The 24534-nt window shown below is 38.7% G+C and overlaps 1 protein-coding gene across 1 annotated transcript; it reads right to left on the bottom strand.

The window, feature by feature from the left end:
- Nucleotides 1–19417: 19417 nt before the first annotated feature.
- On the bottom strand, nt 19418–20287 carry LOC139119567 (transmembrane protein 45B-like). The gene has a single exon (XM_070683411.1). It carries the CDS (start codon nt 20285–20287, stop codon nt 19418–19420), a length of 870 nt encoding a protein of 289 aa, XP_070539512.1.
- Between the last annotated feature and the right edge of the window lie 4247 nt (nt 20288–24534).

Genomic DNA, 24534 nt, shown 5'->3' with positions numbered 1-24534 from the left:
TGCAGAATACTTGGACAATTTGTAGGGACATGCACGCTGTCTGTTTTTGCAGATTCTTACCATAGACTGCTCTCCCGAACACAACAATGCAGGGTTGCCCATCACAGAATGGGGTGCGTCTCTAGGCAACTGCTAGTCGTCAGCCTTGGTTGTCACAAACGGCTAACAGATTTGCCTGCATCTCGTAAAAACATGCTGTGGGTGTCACATACACTCAGTGGCACAGTTCCGGACAGGGTAGTGAATTTCGCCTAAAGCTGTTTCACATGATGACGAGCAGTCCGAAATCTTATTATCATACCTTTCGAAACTTTATTGTGTTTATCCTAAAACTGTTAACACGACGGAAGTGGCATTTAGGGGTCGAAGTTGCCAAATTTTTGACCCCATGTTGAGTGCGAAGAAATCGGACTGCTATGGCAGTAATCTGACGTCGTGTTATATTTGGAATATAGGGGCTAAATACTGATATTTTTAAACTTCAAACCCCCGCTTTTCATTTTCGATGTGTTTAGAAAACTATATGGAAATATTTCGTGATAAATTAGTTACGTTTAATTCATGGACAACGCAACTATTTCGACGTGTATGGCGCTTACATATCGGACATGGGCTGTCTCTGTGTGTTGCTTTCGACACCTTGTATCGTACGGTGTGGCTTAACTTCGCCAAGTTTGTAGCGCCCGAAATAGCTTCTACCGAAAAAAAAATATCCAAAACGGGACAGCAGCGTCACCTGACTTAATATGCGGTAACATGACTTGTAAAATGCTATCAATACAGAGCGAAGTGAGTACAACGAACAGCATGTCATTAAATGTCCGAAAACTGAGGTCGTCCGAAAACTGTCACACTGAGTGTGGTTTGTTTTAATTTATGAGCAGAATTATGATGTATGCAGAGACAACAACGACAACACACCCGTGTGTGTTGACATGTGCAATTAGACCTGTTGCCACCAGCCCACTTGAAATATGATTTATTTTGTAGCTTTTTCATCAATAATTTTATCTAAAGATCTGCAACTTTGTTCGCTCGGGTTCAGGTGAATAAGTCCTACTTATAGTAATTATTATAGGGCAACCACCTGTGGATCTCATACCGCTCCTGGCAACTCGCCGACAGCAGTCGTTAGCTTTTCGGGGAAAAGGTTATAAACACTCAATATGCGTGACTCAACATGACGACTTCGGTCTTGAAGCCAAAATTCACGTCTAATTTAGTTGTACACTGAATTTCCCGCCATATATGTCAGGGTACCTGTAAGTAGTTGTCGACTGATGTGTGTAGAGACCGGATTTATTCAATATATGACTTTGTATGATTTAATAGCACGTCGTATACAATATTTAGTTTTGACACGGGGGAAAGTTTAAGTTTACATTACGTCCCCAGGGGTGGGGTTAGGGGTGTCTTGGTTCAGCACAGGTTTTCTTGTTGCTATTGTTTATTTTATTTTAATGCGTTTGACTTGGATTCAAACTATTCGTAGTGAATGACTTATTATAAGGGGGGAGATGATAAAACCAAATACAGAATTAACAAAAAGTCTTGGTAAAAAGTCAAAAGTTGCAGCTACTTATCCTGTTGAATCAAACACATTATCAGCAACTGTGTTCTTGTTTCATTAAACAGTGAAGAAACTCTTTATGTCTTTATTCATCATTTAGTGTTATAAAAACGATTCTGTTGTTTCTTCAGGAAAACCAAAGGAATGACATTTCTGTCTGGCCTAACCATTGTCAATTTGTCTTTAATAACATTGCATGTGATTACATATTTGCAGAATCTTTGCATGGCGGGTACTCAGCACTATTTCAAAACACTTTTAGGAAAATATATAATAATATGTAATTATTTCATCGGATAAAATACTTTAAAGTAGTGAGAGGCGACAGCAAGAGAAAACCGTGCAAGTACAGAGACGTCGCCGTACTCTACATCTGATTTTAATCAGATTGGCGTCGGCTTGTGTCCTTCATCCAATTAAAATACTAGTAGTCAACCTTTTGCATAAATATTGATAACATTGTAGAAAATGGTGTTCCCGTTCCGCGTTCCAGGCCGGGTTGCCCGTTCCGTCAAACTGAAGTGAATTCAGTGAGAAATATGTTCATGATCCAGGAAGTTGTTGGTGGACCCCGAAACTTCTCTCTATATATCTAGCATTAATTGGCTCATGGTTGTTCAGAATTCAAAACATGTAATTTACGATTTACAACAGGATGAAATCCATAGCCAGCACATCTAACACTTCATGCATGGAGGTAGTAGTATAGATCCCCATGCTTCATGTTCACTCGATCATACCACTGTCCGTAAGTCATTTCTCTAACAGAGTTTTATTTTTCATACTAATGTCTAAATTTTATGTGAATGAATGAGTACATACGGGTATAAAAGGGAAGTCAGGTCACTGGTGTAAAGCAGTACGTATCACTGGCTAATAGTTTTATAATTTTGTTAAAACCCTCACGATATGATCAAGCTATAAAAAATTCAACTAATATTTTGAAAGTTCCCAATTAAGTATTGGTAGGTTAATGTTAAAATGACATAATTCTAAAATCGCCTTTTTTGCCCTATTTCATTTTGTAAGCCTACAGTGAAAATTTTGAACTTGTTCTTAAATTCCCCTGCTTTTCCAGAAGGTCTTCATTAACTTGCCCCAAGTTCTGTCTTGTCATCGTCACTTTCGATGACACATTATGTGCATAAGTGTATTTTCAGTGCACGTGGAATTGCCCTGGTCTACAATCCAGTGTCTTGTTTTATGATGTTTGATATTGTCTTCGGGTATAATTCCGTGACACTCTGCTCATATGCTTGGAGTGAGCACGTGATAACCAGGAAATGCGTTTCTGTATTTTGAATATGCATAAGATGATCTGATTGAAGTGTATAAAGAAAACACAACGTGAGCTCGTCGCAAACGAACTGTATCTGGGTAAAACTTGTGTTCTTTCTGAAAAGTTTTAAATTGCTCTCTCTCTAAATACGCTTGTATGTTACAGCTTTGATTACGATGTCTTGATGTAATGAATATTTTAAATAAATATGTAACTTGGGTCGTTACCTGACTACGTGATATGTAACTTGGGTCGTTACCTGACTACGTGACACAAGGCATGGTGTGCTTGGCAGAATCATAATTTATCCAGAAACGTGCCAGTCGGCGTAAGTTTGCAGAGGGAACCGGCGACGAATAAAGCGAGTTTAACAGGGTTAATAAACTTCTGAAGCACTTCAAGGTGAAAACCGTAGATGCTGACCGTAGCACTAAAATCATTTTTCACAAAACACACTAATACATGAAAGAGCAGCAAAGCAAACGCGACAAACTAAGTCAGAACAAACTTTCGTTTCTGTTTTATTTTCTTTTATTCTCTCTCTCTCTCTCTCTCTCTCTCTCTCTCTCTCTCTCTCTCTCTCTCTCTCTCTCTCTCTCTCAGTGTACGTAAATATGTGGCATGGCATGTGTATGTAATTTTTGAACGAATATGAGTACGATTCCAGATATTTTATCCTTTATTTCAGTCATTAATAACTCGGCACAATTAAAACATGCAGGAAATAAGACAACCACGTTAACAAAACATGCCATACTTACCAAGCATTTTTTTCTTTAATTGTAAGAATAGTAAATTATCCTACATTTAATTTTAACATCTAGGTGGGGTTTCTTTTATTCGTCACGTCGACAGCTTATATGTGAAACAGTTACAGAGTACAAATCACTGGATGGTTGGTTAAACGAAAGTTCAAATTTTTGTGTGTGTGAACGTTTCCTTTACAATGGTGAAACATACACATATGCTTGCATTACACAGCAACGCCGTCCATGTTAGCTGTACTGTTTATTCGGAGAAAGAGCTTGCGTGGAGCAAACCCCGTGGAGTGCCCTGATTGCTACGGTGCAGCTAAGGAAGTTTTTATCGCAAATAGTTGTTCGTGTGCGATTTGTGGACGTGGAAACGAAAATGTTAATAGGCAAGGGGTATCATCTATTGGGTTCAGAGACGAATCACTTGGTAGGTTGTGGATGATGACCTCAACGGTCTCTTCGCTTAACTAGTTTTCCGAGCATTTGCCTCTGGGAAGAAATAACTTTCTGAGAAAGTTCGACGGGCAAGAAGAGATTCGGCATTGACAAAATGCTAGGTTGCCGCCGGACACATTGTGAACTTGTCAGAAACCTGTCAACCAGGAATGTTTCTGATGTTTTATTGTAACAAGCTCATCGTTTCCCAAACATTTCATCTTCCAATGTTTTAGAGTATCTCCCACGAAACAAATTCATACATTTTTAGATACTTTAGATACGAAACAAAACCAGTGTGGAGTAGAATTCAGTTATTAATCATAACTTCAGACATAACATACATAGATTCAGTGCTGACAAGTCTAAATCTGAGCACTTCGACACGAATTTAGGAGTATTCTGAAAAAGAAATTGCATTTTACATACTGAACAAAAACAATGGAAAACACACCGTAGGTTACAGCTGGCGGAGTCTAAAACTCTTCGGTAGGAGTGACGCCTTCGAATTTAACTCATTCCCTTTCCATGCATGAGTTGTCATTTGTGCGCAGTATAGTAGCACGAAAGCGTTGTATTTCAGATATTGGCGCCATTCCCAGCTCAGTGATTTAGATGTAAGTCTTCGGAATTGCTATGATTAGATATTCATCTTATAAATAGTTTATATAGATGACGCAAAGGCAAGATTTGTCCCTAAAACTAGGCCATGAATGGTGTAGAAAGAAAAAGCGGTATCAAAGTAATAATGCGTGGTGTCTATTAATTTTAACGTTTGTAAACTACACGTTGATCGAAATGGTTGCATCCACTTGTGTGACGAGTCTTGGTTACGTATACTTGAGCCTCTACCAGGCGTTCTTCAAATAAGACAACCTTGTGTATATGTTTACCTCGCAATCTATTGCAAGATTGGATCGCTTCAATAAATAACAAACGTTCGAAAAATAGCATTCGTAACAGACATATTATAGAGATTTCCGTGACCAGCCGGATATAAAACACGGCATCATATGAAATCATAAAAAGGACAGAAAACAGTGAGTTTCAAAGCCGCGGCTGATGACCTCATAGTCCGCCCTCAACATAGAGGACTCACATCATCTAAGAACTCAATTACTTTTAGAGTATATTACTCTTATTAAATGCCATTTCTATCAGACGTTATATGACATAATTTATTTCCAATTTTTGTCTCTTGGCACCTGCAGTTTTGGCAAGGCAAATACTTTGGCATACTAGAAAATATGGCTGTTTCTATGACCAATGATGAATTGAATATATTGTCAAATAATGTAACAGTTATTATGCCTTCGAGACTAAATGCATTTGCATACCAATAATATATTTACTGTTGATTGACTGTTTCGGGGATAAGATGACAGATCTTTTCATTTGACAAGAAATCGATCGACATCAAAGAAACGGAACAGCGAGGAGAAAATGGGGAAAAATACCGAAACCGTGGAGTAGGCCTAATGTCCTGATGAATTAGAAGAGTGAGTTTCTTGCAAACCAAAACACAAAATATGAACCAAATTAGCTCCATATGACATAGTCTTACGACATCATCGTCATCAAAAACAGGACTGTGTTTTTGAAATCAAGAATAGGCAAGCCGTGAGTAATCGGCGTGTAGACGATTCTTCGCTATACTGTATATAGATCTGACCACAGTTGGACCGTGGTCTTGCTGAACCTAAGGCTGCGTTCACAAAAACGATGAGGGGGCTTGAGGGATTCAGGGGGGATAGAAAATGTTTGGAGTAGACGGGGATTTGAAAGTTTTACTCTGCTTATGGGGGGACCTGAAAAGTTTTTGGTTCCCTTTTACTTTTTAAATTCTTCGATTCCAAGGTTTGCTGGTTAATTCGACGAAAATTGAGTAACATGTTAATGTCATCCAGTTGTTCTAATGTTAGTAATGATTAAACAAGATCTAGAACCATTTGATCGCATTTCATTACTTTTATCTCGAAAGTATCTAAAAACGTGTGAATTTGTTTAAAAAAAAAACAAGTAGGCCCAGTATTAATGGGGTTGAAGCTGCAACTGTTGATGATTTCTTCAATATTTCTATGAAATATATCAAACACAGTTTCCTGCTCTCTCCCTACAGCACACTGAAACACACAACATTCGGTTTGTCAACAAAAGCCTGCATATTTGACCACTGTGAGATAATTGAATTAGAGTGCAGACTGAAAGTTATTTGTCAATGATACAAATGCGGGATACACATGCACATGCTGTGTTAGCTAGCTGAATACTGGACAGCTCAACATGCTGTAGGGAGTTGTCAAAATTATCAAAGTAAATACAGCTACTGCCCTGCTACTGCCTACGGGCAGTGTCACTGTCACTGCATACCGACAGTGACAGTGACAGAGATAGCTCCGACTATGGAGTAACCAGTTCGGGTCATGTGACTCTCATGACAGTGAAACATACTTGTACACAAGATCAGGCAAGAGAGAAACACATAGAAGACCAGTAGACTTTAAAAGTTATCAGGGATCTCTGAATTCTGGCACATGAGAATAATCGAAAATTAAAGAAAAGAGATGGGGTCACCATGCTTGATTTTCTATATTTAAACATTCTCATGATACATGTAAAATAACACAATAGAAAATTTTGAACAGAAAAGACTCTCATTTAAATGAAAAAAATGTGACTAAATGAAATTATTTTAATTTTACCTAATTTGCCATCATAACACCCTAAATTTCAGAGATTAAAACGTTTATTTGATGGAATATTTTAACCTTCCAGTGTTGTCAATTTTGTAAAACATTTCTAAGCCACATCTAAGTCATATATGTCTTCTACTTTTGAAAAAAAAAACTATTTTTGGTAGGACGCTGTGCTCAGTTTTCACAATTTTGCAAAATGTAGCCAGGAATTTACAATTTGCATACTCTTCACTACGGTGGCCCCTACACGCCACGGAACTCTATTACTTTTGAATATAAACTCTAATTTTTCTTGACAATATCTTTAATATTTCTAAGAGATTTTATTTCTCCACCGCAAACTTTTAATTTTGTACGGACAACTTTATCTTAACATTATCTTAACTTTAACTTCTCGAAAGTAGTTTTAGTTTTAACAATAAAGAAAATATGTTTCTCAAAAGTATTTTTTATTTTGTAAAACAAAAGTAAAAATTTTTCAAGATAACAAACGTTAACTCCCCTACACGTCATGGAAATTTATTACTTTTGAACATTAACTCATATTTCTTGGCAATATATTTAATATTTGTAAGAAATTTTATTTCTCCACAGCAAACTTTTATTTCTGAACGGGGAAACTTTATTTTTGGGGTAAACTGTTTTTAAAAACTTTTAACAAAAACACTTTAACTTTTAAAAAATAACTTTAACTTTCAACAAAATATTTGTTTCTCAAAAACGTTTTTTATTTCGAAAAGAAGTAAAAATTGTTCACAGCAAGAGTTGAAGATTTTTGCTGAGCGCGAACTGAGTTACTTAAATGACATAACCTTATGTTTTTAGAGCAGAAAACTTAAATTCTTAAAGAAAAGTTTTATTTTTCCAAGAGTAAAATTAATTTCTTTATGGAAAAAAGATTTTCTCAGAGCAGCAAATTGAAATACAGAGAATAAAACTTTCTTCTCAATGGCGAGAAATTATTTTCTGAAGACAACAAAACTAATTCCTTCAAGATATATTTTCTACATATGAGTGTGGTTTAAGAATTTGGTAAAACTGAACTGAGAAAGAATGAAGAAGGGATGAAAAAGTCAAACTTACTTTTCTTCAGAGCGAAATTTATTTCTGAGAGGAGAAATATTTCATGTGAGGGCGCAATTACCTATAATGCATAGCAAACTCTTTCTAGCGAGAGTAAACATATTTTGGGGAAGAGTAAAACATTTTTTCGACGAGCAAAACTATTTTAACGGCGGCGGAAGTTAAAGTATCCCACCATGCAACACCCAAGTTTGATGACCCAGAGTCTCCGAGTTGGTAGCTGGTATCGTGTCGGCTACATGGACGATCTGCTCTCCGAGACAACCATGACTGACTTCATCGGCGACACGGGCACGCCAGCCCGGCCCTACCCTGCCTGCATACGATGCTGTGTGTTGGGGCCCGTATAACACCGGGAACTCACAACATCGTACACAGGGCTACGGGCACGCGGGTCAGTTGCCACTTGTCTGAGTCCCCGAAGAACAGTTTTATTTTTGAGTGATTCATCCTGACGGCAGACGGTGTGCGACGGGACCGCATTGGGGTTCTTCATTAGCTCTGCATGGCATAGCCCTGCGTACAGGTCTGTGTGTTCGTCCCGGCGTTTAATACGCCGGGAACACACAGACCTGTAGTACCCAGGGCTATGCATGGCAGGGCTGTGTTACCGGCGTTATACAGTCTCCCACCACGTAACATCGGTAACACACAGCCAATGTGAGTGATATTCATCTTTTCCAAGCCCCCGAGGAGAAGCCAGATTCGTAATTTATAGAAACTGAAACTGAACCGAGCCCGCCAGATTTGACCACAGTCGCGGACTGGTTTTGACCACAGGTGCCTGGGTTGCCGGTGTACATGCATAGAGCCCATCTCTCTCTATGCATGTACACCGGCAACCCAGGCACCTGTGGTTTTGACTTTCACGTGTGGTTTGCGGGGTCAAAAACGTGAAAGTCAACCAGCCCGTAAAAGGCATATCCCGTCCGAAAACACCACAGCTGTGGACCCACAACTGCTGTATTGAACCACACTCGACTGTGGTCAAATCTGGCGGGCCAGGTTCAGTTTCAGTCGAAGACTCTATCAATTACGAATCTGGCTGATAGAAAAGATGACTATCACACAACATAACATTAACAACACAGCAACTGATGAAGGAATAGCTCTGCATGGCAGGGCTGTGTGTTACCGGCGTTATGTGGTGGGAGGCCGTATAACGCTTGTAACACACAGCCCATGCAGAGCTAATGAAGGAACCCAATGCGGTCCATCCCGTCGCACAACGTCTGCAGTCAGGACGAATCACTCAAACACAAAACCGTTCTTCGGGGACTCAGACAAGTGGCAACTGTTAAACTGACTCGTTTGCGTGCCCGTGCCCATAGTCCTGCGTACGATGCTGTGTGTTCTCGGCGTTATACGGCCCCAACACACAGCATCGTACGCAGGCAGGGTAGGGCCGGGCTAGCTGCAGTACAGTACGGCAAACCGTCCGACCCAAATACCCAGGTAAAACCTCGAGGTACTGTACTGCAGCTAGGGCCGGGCTAGTGTGCCTGTATCGCCGATGAAGTCAGTCATGGTTGTCTCGGAGACTCTGGGTCATCAAACTTGGGTGTTGCATGGTGGGATACTTTAACTTCCGCCGCCGTTAAAATAAAGTTTTGCTCGTCGGAAAAATGTTTTACTCTTCCCCAAAATATGTTTACTCTCGCTAGAAAGAGTTTGCTATGCATTATAGGTAATTGCGCCCTCACATGAAATATTTCTCCTCTCAGAAACAAATTTCGCTCTGAAGAAAAGTAAGTTTGACTTTTTCATCCTTCCTTTTTCATTCTTTCTCAGTTCAGTTTTACCAAATTCTTAAACCACACTCATATGTAGAAAATATATCTTGAAAGAATTAGTTTTGTTGTCTTCAGAAAATAATTTCTCGCCATTGAGAAAAAAGTTTTATTCTCTGTATTTCAATTTGCTGCTCTGAGAAAATCTTTTTTCCATAAAGAAATTAATTTTACTCTTGGAAAAATAAAACTTTTCTTTAAGAATTTAAGTTTTCTGCTCTAAAAACATAAGGTTATGTCATTTAAGTAACTCAGTTCGCGCTTAGCAAAAATCTTCAACTCTTGCTGTGAACAATTTTTATTTCTTTTCGAATAAAAAACGTTTTTGAGAAACAGATATTTTGTTGAAAGTTAGTCATTTTTTAAAAGTTAAAGTTTTTTTTGTTAAAAGTTTTAAAAAAACAGTTTACCCCAAAAATAAAGTTTCCCCGTTGAGAAATAAAAGTTTGCCGTGGAGAAATAAAATTTCTTATAAATATTAAATATATTGCCAAGAAATATGAGTTTATGTTCAAAAGTAATAAATTTCCATGACGTGTAGGGGAGTTTGTTATCTTGAAAAATTTTTACTTTTGTTTTACAAAATAAAAAATACTTTTGAGAAACATATTTTGTTTATGGTTAAAACTAAAACTACTTTCGAGAAGTTAAAGTTAAGATAATGTTAAGATAAAGTTGTCCGTACAAAATTAAAAGTTTGCGGTGGAGAAATAAAATCTCTTAGAAATATTAAAGGTATTGTCAAGAAAAATTAGAGTTTATATTCAAAAGTAATAGAGTTCCGTGGCGTGTAGGGGCCACCGTACGATCATGATCGTCAATTTATATGCTCTTCAGCAGGTGCCATTGACCCGGCCAGAGTTCAGTTAACTCAAGTTAACTTAGATTGATAATCCAAAAGTCCACTGATGCGTTTAAAATGAATCTTGCCTCAGGAATATGGCTCTACAAGCTGCTAATAACAGGCAGTGTCGAACGTCTGCAAGTAGAACTGCTCAATTCATGTTTATTTTTTCTTTGCGTGTATCCCTAATAAGTATGCAGCTATCTGATAATAGGGGCCGGGGCCTTAGAGACTTGAAAATGTTTGAGGGTACTGAGGGGGCCTGCAATCGCGATTCCTCCCGCCCCCCTCAACCCGTTATTTGTGAACGCATCCCAACACATATAACACTTACGTATTCCGCGCCAGCGGTAGAAACAATTGTGTGGAAAGACATACACCCTGCACAATAATCTACCCATTACAAGTAAGCATGGTTCGATGTAAATATTACACGTAATCACTGGCTCTTGAAAGTTAAGGCCTAAACTATGGAAATAGTTATGATACAATGCTGATCGTTTACTTTGGAGATATATGTGAAAAACATAGTTATAATAACGATACTGCAGATATGGTCAATATATCTGACATAAGCACGGACAAAAGCGTAATTGAAAGCAAAAGTAAACTTTCCGATGCTATAGGGAAGTGTGTTTTGTACTACAATAGCATGAAGCTCTACTGTTGTGGATCTCTGTATTGACATACCATAAGTGATAGGTCCGTGATCTCTCCAATATACCTCACGGAAAGATTATCAAATAAGTCCGTACCTGTGTCTGTCACGTTGTTGTACGTATTATCAATGATGTCATCGAGTGTCACATCTGGGACTCGCCGATAGGGGCAAAGTCGGCCATTTTTCATGAATTTGTTTGATATGAGTTACTACTTATTTGTTTGACATGCTGAAAGATACTGAATAAATGGGTGACCATGCATATATTCGACCCCAGTTTTAGACAAATTAAATGAAACCATCGCGAAAATTAGTTAATGGTCATGACCATTAATTCATTTTTGCAATGGTTTCGTCTATCGTCTCTAACACAGGGGTCGAATATATGCATGTTCACCATTCATTCAGTACCTTTCAACATGTCAAACAATATAAGTAGTGTTACGTGCAGAGAAAACGAACAAAAGGGTGAACTCAGCAGTTAACGTTTAAACAAAATTTATTACGAAAATAAAACTAATTGCTAAGTCAGGGGTAGAGTACAAGCTTTAAAAGTGTACAGACTACTTATCTCAGCTGGGACGGCAAAGCTCCAGTCTCAGAGTTGTAACAGTCAGTCGGATGAATGAACAGTCCTTTGTCTTGCAGGCTTGAAGCTGCACAAAGTCCACAGTATAAATCCAGCGTTGGCAGTGAAGGTCTTGAAAGGTCTTGAGAATGACTACTGCTGGAGTTTAGTAACACACAAGAGACACGATCCCAAAAGTCTGACTGGAAGCTGAGCACGTCCCTTTTATAAAGGCATATAAGAACAATCTAGAACTTTTATTGACATGCTAATTACTGTTCTAAAATTATCTCCCTTACACAACTAATCAACTTTCCAGAACATTCCAAACATGACTAATTGAATTCAAGGTTGTTAGGTCATCAAGGGCAGTGACCTTGAGAATGTTCTAGACTAATTGAACTCAGGTCATGATGAGTGTGGGGTAAATGACCTACATAACACACCCCCTCTTCAAAAAAAAGAAAATTTTTCAAAGAAAAATCTTTCTTTTACAAATGTAATCTTGAAAAGGATTTAAGTACTCAAATTTTGTTTTACTCTAAAGTAAAATTCTTGAAAGTGAACAACAATAAACTCTAAATACGAGAGAGACAGTCTGCAATTAAATTGTCTCTGCCTTTGATATGTCTAATATCAAGATTAACTCCTGTAACATTAAACTCCATCTTAGCAATCTCTGATTTTTGCCTTTAAATTTCTGCAGAAAACAAGAGGGTTGTGATCAATATAAACCACTATTGGCTGATTTGAAGAAGTAACATAAACTTCAAAATGCTGTAAAGCTAATATCAAAGATAAACACTCTTTTTCAATTGTAGAGTAGTTTCTCTGGGATTTGTTAAATTTGTGTGAAAAGTAGCAAACAGGATGTCCCATGACTATCTTCTTGCAATTTGTTGTTGGAAAACTTGAAATGGCACTGAATTTGGCATAAAGTATGCACGGCAAAGTCCGGTTATTTTTACTGAGTTCGATAAAGTCATTGTTCGGCAAATACTTGGCTTCCTCCTGGAGATATTCCGCTTTCGCAGGATTCAGTCCGTCTGGATGTTGTTCCACTGGATTACTGTCGCAGACATCTTCGTTGTGGTAGGTGACGTTCGTCCTCGTTGGAACATCTTGAAACAGGTGTTTATATTCGTGGAGCAGTTCTTTCACCTGTTGTTGTTGTTCTGGCTGGAGGTGTGCCAACTTTGTAGACTCCAGCTTCTCCAGGATTTCTGAGTTCTGAAGCTTGACCGAGCCCAGCTTTGAGTTTAGAGTATTTTCACTCAAGTCAGTTTCAGTATCACTATCTTCATAATGGCCAGAACTGACTGTACTGACAGGCTTTGTTTTAGTAGGATTATCCCTATCCAAATATGGCTTAAGCATATTTATGTGACATAGCTGTTTTTGTTTTCGCCTGTCAGGTGTTATTATGATGTAATTTAAATCACTCAATTTCTTATCGATTAGATATGGCCCAAAGTAACGAGCATGGAGTGGTTTGCCAGGAATTGGAAGTAGAACAAGAACTTTTTGACCTGGTTCAAACTTCCGTTTTGAGGTGTTTTTATCGTATTTGGTTTTCATTGACTGCTGAGATGACTCAAGATTTTCTCTGGCTAATTCACATGCTTTAGAGAGTTTTGTACGAAAATCTGACACATATTGCAAAATATTCAGACAATCATCATCGTCTGATAGGAATTTCTCTTTAACGAGCTTAAGTGGGCCACGGACTGTATGTCCAAATACAAGCTCAAATGGGCTAAAACGAAGAGACTCTTGAATTGACTCTCTAACAGCAAAGAGCAGAAAATGAATTCCTTCATCCCACTGCTTCTCTGTGTCAAAACAGTAGGTCCTAATCATGTTTTTCAAAGTTTGATGAAATCGCTCAAGAGCACCCTGACTTTCTGGATGATAGGCGGATGACCTATACTGTTTAATGCCTAGCTGATCCATTACTTGTTGAAAAATTCCAGACATAAAGTTGGAGCCTTGATCGGACTGGACACATTTAGGGAGGCCAAATAAAGTGAAAAATTTGACTAAAGCTTTCACTATAGTCTTTGTCTGTATATTTCTCAGTGGTATGGCTTCTGGGAACCGAGTTGATGTACACATAATTGTCAACATGTACTCATTTCCTGATCTTGTTTTTGGTAGGGGCCCAACACAGTCTATTAGTATCCTACTAAATGGTTCTTGAAATGCAGGAATTGGCTGTAAAGGGGCCTTTGGAATGGTCTGATTTGGCTTTCCTACCATTTGACATGTGTGACAAGTTTTACAGAAATGTGCTACATCCTGCCTGAGATTAGGCCAATAAAAGTGACTGAGAATTTTATGATAAGTTTTCCTGACTCCTAAGTGACCAGCCCAGGGCGTTTCATGGGCCAGGCGCAATATTTCAGCACGATAGGGCTTTGGAACCACAATTTGATGTTTTATAGCCCAATCGTCATCAACCAAAACATCTGGAGGTCTCCATTTACGCATGAGAATACCAGATTTTGTATAATAGGAAACAGAGCTATCTGAAGTTTTACCTTCATCATCTACCCTGTCAAACAAACACAAAATATCTGGGTCTTTGTGTTGTTCTGCAATGAGATTTGATCTAGAAAATGTCTGACTTTGGTCAGCAGAAGTTTTACTGGAAGTTTCAAATCCACGAGGGATAACGGAATGATCCGTGTCAAACACCTGACTGAGAAAGGTGTCATTTAAGTCAACATCTGTGACATTATTTTTGAGAGTATTTTGATTTTCGGAAGTTTTCTTTGACATGGCTCGAGTAATGGCACATGATGGGAAAAGGCCGGGAATGTCTTCCTCTATTGGCTCTGGATTTTGATCTAAACTAGGATTATCAGTCACAAGTGGATTAGTAATGACCTTGTCCCCAGCAAGGTCGTTTCCAAGAAGAAGGTGAATCCCTTCGAAAGGCAAAAAAGGCCTAATACCTAAAGTCACAGGTCCAGAAACAAAGTCCGAAGACAAATAGACATTATGGAGAGGAACAGGAATGTAGTCATTGCAATCTACCCCCTTAATAAGAACTTTAGAACCTGAAAATGACTTTTCAGAAAACGGCAGGGTATCTGCCAACAAAAGAGACTGGGAAGCCCCGGTATCTCTTAAATTTTGACAGGGGTAGCGGAAGAGAAATCACTAGAAAGTGATATAAAACCATTATGAATAAATGGCTCGAAAATACCCATAATGTTATCTTGAGAAGAATTGACCTTGACCTCATTAATTGGGGATGAGAGGGGTTTAACCTCAGAAAATGTGTTACACACATTATTAGACTCTAATTGAGTTGATGAAGAAATAAAGCCGGTGGGCTTAGATCCACTTTGACCACTTTGACCTTCACGTTTTCTTTTCAATTTGAAACAATCTGACATTAAATGGCCGTCTTTCTACAATAATTACAAGAAAGTGTACCAAACTGTTTGTCAGAAGGAGATTGAGACTTGGGATCTGATGATGTGGGAGTGTTACTTGAATTTTGTGAATTGTTGTCATTTGATTTTCTACTCTCCTTTGAGAAATTCTTGGATGAAAAGCTGGAGTTAAATTTACCTGCATTGTTTCTGTAGAAAAAGGACTGGGATGGTTTGCTGAGAAATGAAGATTTGTGGGTCAATGAATAATCATCGGCCAAACGTGCAGCAACCTCCAATGTATCTGCCTTTTGTTCATTGATAAACGTCTGATGTCACTCCGGATGCACCTTTTAAATTCCTCAATCAAAACAAGTTGTCGTAATTTGTCATAATTCTGACTGACCTTTTCAGAAGAACACCAGCGATCAAACAGTTGTTCTTTTGTTCGAGCAAATTCAACATAAGTTTGATCCTTCACCTTCTCACAATCCCTAAATTTCTGACGGTAAGCTTCAGGCACCAACTCATAGCCCTTGAGAATTAATTCCTTCACAGAATCATAATTTGAAGCCTGCTCTACTGACAACTGAATGTAAATTTCTCTGGCTTTACCCACCAAAGCACTCTGCAAAAGCATAGACCAGGACTCCTTAGGCCAATTCAGACTCTGAGCAATTTTCTCAAAATGAAGGAAATATTTATCAACATCCTTTCTTGGAAAGGGGGGAACTAACCTGAAATGCTTAGTGATGTCAAACTTGTCTGAAGGGAAGAATTTTCCTGATTGTCCAAGCTCTAAACGTCTCATTTCTAACTGTAGTCGATGTTCTTCCAATTCTCTCTCCTTTTCTCTCTGTCTTTCTTCCATTTGTAATTCTTTGTCTTTCATTTGTAATTCTTTGTCTTTCATTTGTAATTTTTCCTGCCTTTCCCTTTCTTCCATTTGCAATTTTTCCTTTTCTAATTCCAATTTCTTAAGCTCCAAATCTGCCTGTATTTCTAATTCTAATTTTTGAGTTCGAAGGAAGACTCAGGCTCATAATCTTTTAAGGCAGACTCCTCAAAATGGCCAGAATTAACTAAATGTTTTGCAATCTTGAACTGAATTTCTCGCTTGCGCATAGATCTTTTGACATCTACTTTAAGGAAATTTGCCAGTGCTATGAGGTTGTCTTTTCTGAGGGAATTAAATGTGTCCTGATCAAGGTCATCCATAAATTCGTCTGGCTTGAATTCCGCCATGATTGAATTTCGCTGAGTTCACAGTATACAGTAGTTTTGAAAAGGCTGTCAAAATGTTTCAAACGGCTCAAATATTCGTATCCCGGACAAGCCCCCAATTGTTACGTGCAGAGAAAACGAACAAAAGGGTGAACTCAGCAGTTAACGTTTAAACAAAATTTATTACGAAAAAAAAAAAATATTGCTAAGTCAGGGATAGAGTACAAGCTTTAAAAGTGTACAGACTACTTATCTCAGCTGGGACGGCAAAGCTCCAGTCTCAGAGTTGTAACAGTCAGTCGGATGAATGAACAGTCCTTTGTCTTGCAGGCTTGAAACTGCACAAAGTCCACAGTATAAATCCAGCGTTGGCAGTGAAGGTCTTGAAAGGTCTTGAGAATGACTACTGCTGGAGTTTAGTAACACACAAGAGACACGATCCCAAAAGTCTGACTGGAAGCTGAGCACGTCCCTTTTATAAAGGCATATAAGAACAATCTAGAACTTTTATTGACATGCTAATTACTGTTCTAAAATTATCTCCCTTACACAACTAATCAACTTTCCAGAACATTCCAAACATGACTAATTGAATTCAAGGTTGTTAGGTCATCAAGGGCAGTGACCTTGAGAATGTTCTAGACTAATTGAACTCAGGTCATGATGAGTGTGGGGTAAATGACCTACATAACAGTAGTATCTCGTATCAAACAAAATTCATGAAAAATGGCCGACTTTGTCCCTTTAACTTCCGTGCAGGCAGAATTGGCAGCAACCATCATGACCATATGGCCAAAATTGATAACAACCGTAGAGAGAAAGGCAGGTAGGGTTATTACCACAGTGTGGAGCCATTAATTCTGAACTACAGTGGAATTCGATCGAGTGTCCGGTTTGCCTTGCAGAGCTCGACGAGTTTACATGTTGCTTATCATTAGAAAAGTAAACATTTGCAACAAATTAAGTCTTTGGTGTTAGATTACAGCGCGTTTCCCCATACACTGACTAGTCTACAATCACGACAGTCGTTTCAGCATGCCACTCACAACAAGCTTGACACTGCACTACTCATCATCAAGATTTCTTTCAGGTATTTACATGTACTTTGATTCGGGAAATACAACTCTGACGAAACTCACTGACATATTTTTCGAGTGTCGGATCTATATCTCGAAGAAAGTCCTCAACATCAACCAGACTGACTCTGGGCGCGTTCAGTTGAACACTGCTTCAGCAAGGTGAAGGAAATTTTGAAGGCAGAGAGATATTGCCGTCTCCTCCATGCTAACTTAACCGTTGCCGTGTATGATGACGTCCGCGATTACGTGCCAAAATACCGCGAACTATTTTTGAAACACTGGGTGTGTTATTTATGGCACAAAATGTACAGTGTTGGTTGAGAATTGCACTTGCATGTGTAAAATCGACACTTTTCTTCTCGTCTATTTTGTAGCTGTGTCATGTATTTGGGAGAAGTGTCCAGTAAGAAAGTTTCATTTAACTGAGACAAAAGAGAAAGCAGAAAAAAGTTTCATGCAGGAGGTGTTAAGAATTTTCTGGTTGATAATATTGTTGTATTGTGTCATACTTATCGATAGAGTAGACTGCGCTGGACCTGCTCAGTACAGACTATGCTAAAGGGACCGTTGTCGTGATTACTGACATCGAGAGGAGACAAGTTTATTTTGAAAAGAATTTACGTGTTTCTTCATAAAGTTCCCAAATTAAAATAAACACCTAAAAGAAAACTTCGGTGATGTGTATGTGGTGCAGTGTGAAGTTTATTGTGAGTGGCATGCAGAAACGACCGTGTTGGTCGTAGACAAGACAATGTATGGGAAACGTTCACTGCGCGCTGTAATCTAACACCAAAGACTCAATTTGTTGCAAATGTTTACTTTTCTATTGATAAAGCAACATATAGACTTGTCGAGCTCGACAAGGCAAACCGGACACTCGATCAAATTCCACTGTAAACGTGTTTGAGATTTGAAAATGAAAATGATATTGTGAACTAGCCTTTCTTCAATTTTCGAATGCGTTGCCTGAAATAATTTGTTAAATGCCTCAAATAAAGATTGGTACATTATGTAAAACGACTGAGTTAGGGTTTAATGTTTTTTTTTTCGCTTCTCGCTGTAAAATGTCCAATATAAATCTTGCTTTCTTAGTCAAAAATCGCCGAAGTGAACGTGCTACATGTACAGATAAATAACAGATCAAGATTTGCACGAAGCAATGACAAACATTTTAGGCATAGTAAAGTGCAGAAGACAGGTACCAGTTTTTATTTTGTGATCTTTAATCAACCTCTGTGATACGTTTTACAACATAAAAGCTAAGATACAACCATACAAAGTATTGCTGTAACTTCTCCTTGACACTAAATAAATGGAATTATAGCATCACTTTATCGTTGACTGACTTCGCCACGCCGAGGGACCCAGGCCGCTACGAACAGGCCGATGGATTTCTGTTAAAGTCACAAATCATGTACTTAATGAAGGTGTACACAAAATTTATCGATGACTTTATCGTGCTCACATGATCTAAAGGTTTCTTGCAAGACGATTTTGAGTCATGGGCTTGTACAAAAGTTAGCCAGTGTATAAGTTAAGGAAAGGTAAACGTAAAGAAAGGACACATTCAATATCAAAAGTTTAATTCAAATGTACCAACTTTGAAAGCAGAGTGGGTGCTCCAATAGAATTGCGCCAGGTTAGTACTGCGAAATAAATTGTTTGACCTTTGACTACAGAGTAAACCTGCACGTTATCTACGCATAGCCGCGATGTTTTTCTCATCTCTCATCTACTGAATGCTGTGGACCACAAATGTCATCGAAGTTCGCACTTTGACGACTTGTGGAGCAATCTCGTCGATACCTCATGATTTATCTGGTCAAAAATGTACCGTAGTGAAGAAGATGTCTATATTGTACACCATTGTGAAGTTTCCAGAGTATGCAATATGGGAAATGTATTGACAACAGTACTATAGAATCAAGTTGGGAGTGAAATATACATGTATTTACTTTAGTGATATTGCGCTTAAATTTTAACCCCTAAGTGCTTTAAAATTTACGATCATAGGAAGAAATGGCGGCCAATAGACAGTTTGCGCATTTTCTCAAATATCTGGAGTTTCGCTAAACACTTTCTCAGTTTCGAGTTCTCGATAGAGGCCGTTGTTATTTTTATGGCTGTTTAGTTGTAGAGGGCTGGATGTTGCGGTATGGTGTTGTTTCCTCCACCTCCTTCCAAAGCAGATGTACACAAGTCCGTAGATGCTAGCTAGGGTCACAATGGCTAGAACGATATGCCAGCAGTAAGCCATGGTGACAAACATGACACTACCGTGGCTGTCAGCGTCCCATTCTTCCCGATAGATCAGAAAGGCCGCGTTGAAAAACCACGTACCCTGAAGCAACGCGAAGCCTGCCAGAAGGAACGGAATGAGCTTATCTTTGACGTGCCATACTCGAAGGAGGTTCCCGACGAAACTGCCAAATGACGCAATAACCAAAAGTATGTGAATGGTGTTTTCAAACATTCCCTTTCCATGGCGATGGTTGTACAGGAGATGCGTCTCTACGCCAAAAGCAAGAGCAAGGAAGAAATTTTCCAGCGGCTCTGCACGGTGCTTCAGAACTCTCTGGCTGATGACGTCCACAATGCCACTCATTGCGAAGTATGAATACATGGTAAAATGTTGCCATTCATTCGGGTGCTGCAATTCTCCGCCTTTGAACATCTCCAACTTGTTCACACCCAGTGGGAAAAAAAATTCAGCGAGCGCGGCCAACGTCCCGTAGAAGATCTTCATCACAGCCTCCCATGGAACTGATGTTAATATCTTCATGCAACGCCCTCGCCCATCTGCTTGCAGCCGATTGTTGTATTTTTCCCGCTGCAGTCCAAACGAAGCCTGAAAAGCCCACAACAAGCCAAACGTGATGAAAGCTAGGCCTGGGGAGATATGGCCAATGAACGTACCCATATTTTCCCCGTTATATCAATATCTTGCTCTGAGTAGTGACGTCAAGGGACTGTCCCGAACAAATATATCTCAAAGCGCGATGTCCACTTCTACATGGGGTACATTTCCAGCTCCTATGATTCCTAAGGCTGAGTCAAAAAATGCCGGTCAAAAACTTGTGTTCTTTTGCCGATCAGAGGTGGTCTGTTATGGAGACTTGAGAAAATGAGCAAAAAATCAATATTTCAGCAGCCAAACAACAGCTTTTACACATGGACCAAATTTGTAATAGGTCCACGAGCTGATAGTAGCTGACACTCTGCACGTCCCGGAAAGTTCACCGCGAAAACGCAATCCGGTATCTGATGAGAACGTCCCAGAAGTGATTTTAAAATGACTGACCACGCCCGCTATTGGAGGAAAATTATCTCCCGGGGCAGGGTAATCATTAAACTCCCCCTTATTTGTCAGTTTTAACCAATCAATAATTGATAATGATGGTGTCTATCTGAGTGTAGTCGTGCCATGGGCGCGTCTTCTTTGCCCGGCCAGGGCACGTTACATATTATTAACTTTAAATATAGACACATAAGTAGTAATTTCCTCTTTCCCCTCTTCTAAATCAGTACATATTTGATCCTTTACAATCATCAATTCTTGGTAGGTTTCGGAGCCGACTGGTGTGTATGCAACAAGTCATGAATCAAGTGCCATGCTATTATACTCCAGGCCTCAAGCGCTTGCGTCCGTCGACGTAGAGCCAGCATCGAGCAGTAGGTTTTTTCTCACAAAAGATACAGCTGGTCCTTTGCTGTGGATTCGAGCACTTGCTCTCGAAATTTCTTCAACCATATCAAAAAGAGGCGAGGATTTCTGATAGATAGCAAATAAGCTGATATCCTCACAACGCTTGGTACCGATAGGTACCGAACGACGTTGACGTCATCCATCTGTTCAAAGGTCGTACATCACTGAGATTCTGAGGTTAAATTCAGGACAATGTTGGGAGACACTGGTGCACGTCTACTTGATGTGTACATGAGTTTTCATCGTTAAAGTGCTGCCTATCAACGGACGTATGCGAAGAACTGACACAAAAATGAACAAATCAAAGTATGCAACAAGAGCTAGGGAAGCTGAAATCGGTCAACTGATCTGACTCACCTAGGCCAGGTTGTACAGAATTGGAGGACAAAGTTATAGGTCAACATCATTCGAACAGATAATTATTAACTACGATGGGAATATCTTAATACTGGTTAATAGTAAAGAGGGTAGCGCTACAGATCATATCTAGGTTCAACTTGTTCTCATTAGATCTTTCGATAAGATACACCATGTTTTGATCACTACAACTTGAAGAAATAAGTTTAATACAATTCAATATCGCCGACACCGGATTTCGGCTTTTGTAAATACAACTTGAACTTTCCGTGTTCATAATGAGTCATTGGATGTTTTCAGTGAATTACTCAAGCTCATTCGTGTGCTGGTAATCTGGACATGCAAGTGTCTTGGCATCGTCTTTTCTTCTTTGTTATGATATACGGGTTAAAGATAATAATACAGATTAATTTTCAAAAAGCATGAACCAATAAGAATGAGAGATATGTGCAATGTTGTCAGCGAAAGAGAATGATTCTTGATCTCTCTCTGCGTCCGCCTCGTCTCTCTCTCTCTCTCTCTCTCTCTCTCTCTCTCTCTCTCTCTCTCATATATGTTCATGACCATTATGCAATCAATTACGAATATGAGAAACCAGTTCATTAAACAATCCCCCTCGCCTCTTGTAAAACTGCATCTTTAAACGTCATTACAAAATATGATAGTCCTCAGCTTAGCAAGTGAACACTTTCTTTGTATACAGTTTTGACACTCAACTCTCCTCGCACATAAAAAGTAAATAAAAACTGAATTTTACTTACTACATTACCACCTACCGCGTGAAAAGTTGCATCAACATAGCTGTATATAACTCGTTTAAGAAGTAGGTCGTCTATTTAATAAGATTCGAAGTTATTAATCGTTCTTGAAATAAAACATTTCCACAAAACTGTGAGGAATTATATAAGACAAGCCGGTAAATTCCCTCCTCATGCGTGCCCTTATCCGTGCGCCCTCTAGAGTTCTTAAAAGGAAATACTATGCTCTACAATGCAAATTATCGCCGCTTAAATTCCACAGGAGCTAAATCGACATAGACATCAGGATATGTCCATTTCAAGGAGACATTTTAAACGTGTATGTTTATCTAATTTCAAATTATATGGCAAATTTGTTTACGTCTGGAACAGAACTGGACATTTTCCTCGTCTCCTTGTAAAATTTCCGTCCATATAAAGTGGCTCATATTGCGAACGCAGAACTTTTTATAGTGTAGAGAATTGCAGATTTCACGTTTATGCAACCCAAGCTTGCTGTAAGGCTGCGTTCACAAAAAATGGCGGGGGGGGGGGTCGAAAATTTTGGGGGTAGTAGAGGGGGGAGACTTGAAAATTTTGCTCTGCCTGTAAGGGGGGACTTGAAAATATTTTGGTTCCCTTTCCAGTTTCACATTTTCCAACTCCAAGTTTTTGTAGGTAATTCGATGAAAATGGATACCGTTTCCATGCCATCCCATAATGTTAGTAATCATTTAACAAAATCTAGAACCATTTTGTCACATTTCATGAATTTTATCTCGAAAAAATCTAAACGTGTGATTTGTCATAAAAAACCAAACGAGCCCAGTAAGCTTAACAGGGTAGAAGCTGTAACTGTGATGATTTTTGCAATATTCTGTGCAATATATCAACTACAGTTTCTTGCTGTCTCCCTACAGCATAATCAAACATAGAACATTTAATAGTTTGTCGACAAAGCCTGTATATAGGTGTGATAATTTAATCAGTGACAGTCAGTTGTCAGTGATACAAATGCATGGTACACATACACAGGCTTTGTTAGTAAGCTGAATACTGGACAGTTCAACATGCTGTAGGGAGTAGAATAAGAACATAGTTGTATATACTGAACAAAAATATTATCAAAATTGTCAAAGTTAATACAGCTACTGCCTAAGGGCAGTGTCACTATCAGATACTACCTGCTACTGCAGTGTCAGTCACTGCATACCTGAACAGTGATACAGATAGCTCTGAATCTGATGTACATGGTAGTTGAAGAAGAGTTTGTGTCAAATGACGCTCATGACAGTGAAACATACTTGTACACAAGATTAGGCCAGAGAGCAACACATGGAAGACCAGGAGACTTTCTGGCATATGAGAATAATATTAAAGAAAAAAGATGGGGTTACCATGTTCAATTTTCTAAATTTTCATATTCACGTCATAAAATAATACAAAAATAAAACTTTGAACAGTAAAGACTAAATGAAAAAATATGTGACTAAATGGAATTATTTATTTTTTAACCAAATTTGCCATTATTACACCCAAAATTTCAGAGATTAAAACATTTATTTGATGGAATATTTTAACCTTCCAATATTGTCAAGTTTGAGTATGTCTTATACTTTTGAACAAATTTTGGTAGGTCACTGTACTCAGTTTTTTACAATATGACAATTAGCCAGAATCCACAATTTGCATACTTTCTCATGATCGTCATTTGTGTGCTCTTCAGCAGGAGCAATTGAGCTGGCCAGATTTAGATGAACTCAAGTTGGCTTAGACTGATACTGTAAATTCAAAAAGTTCACTGATGCACTTAAAAATGAATCAATTTAAAAACTTGCCTTGGAAAATTGACTTTACAAAGTACTAAAAACAGGTATTAAATTAGAACATCTGCAAGCGGAATGGAGCAATACGTGTTTATGTTGTCTGCGTGCTCATCTTTTACAAATATGCATGCTTGTGATAGTTGGGGGGGGGGACTTGAAAAATTTTGATCACAAAGAGGGGGGCCTTTGAAAATTTTTTTAGGGTATCGAGGGTGGGTCTCAAAAAAATAAGATTTAAATCGCGATTCCTCCAGCCCCCCTAATTGTTATTTGTGAACGCAGCCTTAATTTGAAAGTTAGCTTGGATTTCAGTACCTCATTGCAATAACTGACCTTGAACTTTGACTAAACCGCGCTCGATTTATCTAGGTGTACCAAAAAGTTCAAAGGGCAGGGGTGTAAGCCATTTTAAGTCAGCTTACAGCAGGCATTTAATTTTTTAATTGGGTGACCTTGTTCTCTGTCAGACACATTTTGTCTTCGACAGCATGAGACAACTGCAGACAATAGCAGCACACATAAAGAGGAAAATTTTATTAGA

The sequence above is a fragment of the Ptychodera flava genome, chromosome 20, assembly GCF_041260155.1.
Source record: "Ptychodera flava strain L36383 chromosome 20, AS_Pfla_20210202, whole genome shotgun sequence".
Lineage (NCBI taxonomy): Eukaryota > Metazoa > Hemichordata > Enteropneusta > Ptychoderidae > Ptychodera > Ptychodera flava.
This window is presented reverse-complemented; position numbering and strand designations above follow the sequence as displayed.

What these genes read in the sequence shown, in the direction of transcription:
- LOC139119567 (XM_070683411.1), bottom strand. Translation starts at nt 20,287, where the DNA reads ATGGGTACGTTCATTGGCCATATCTCCCCAGGCCTAGCTTTCATCACG.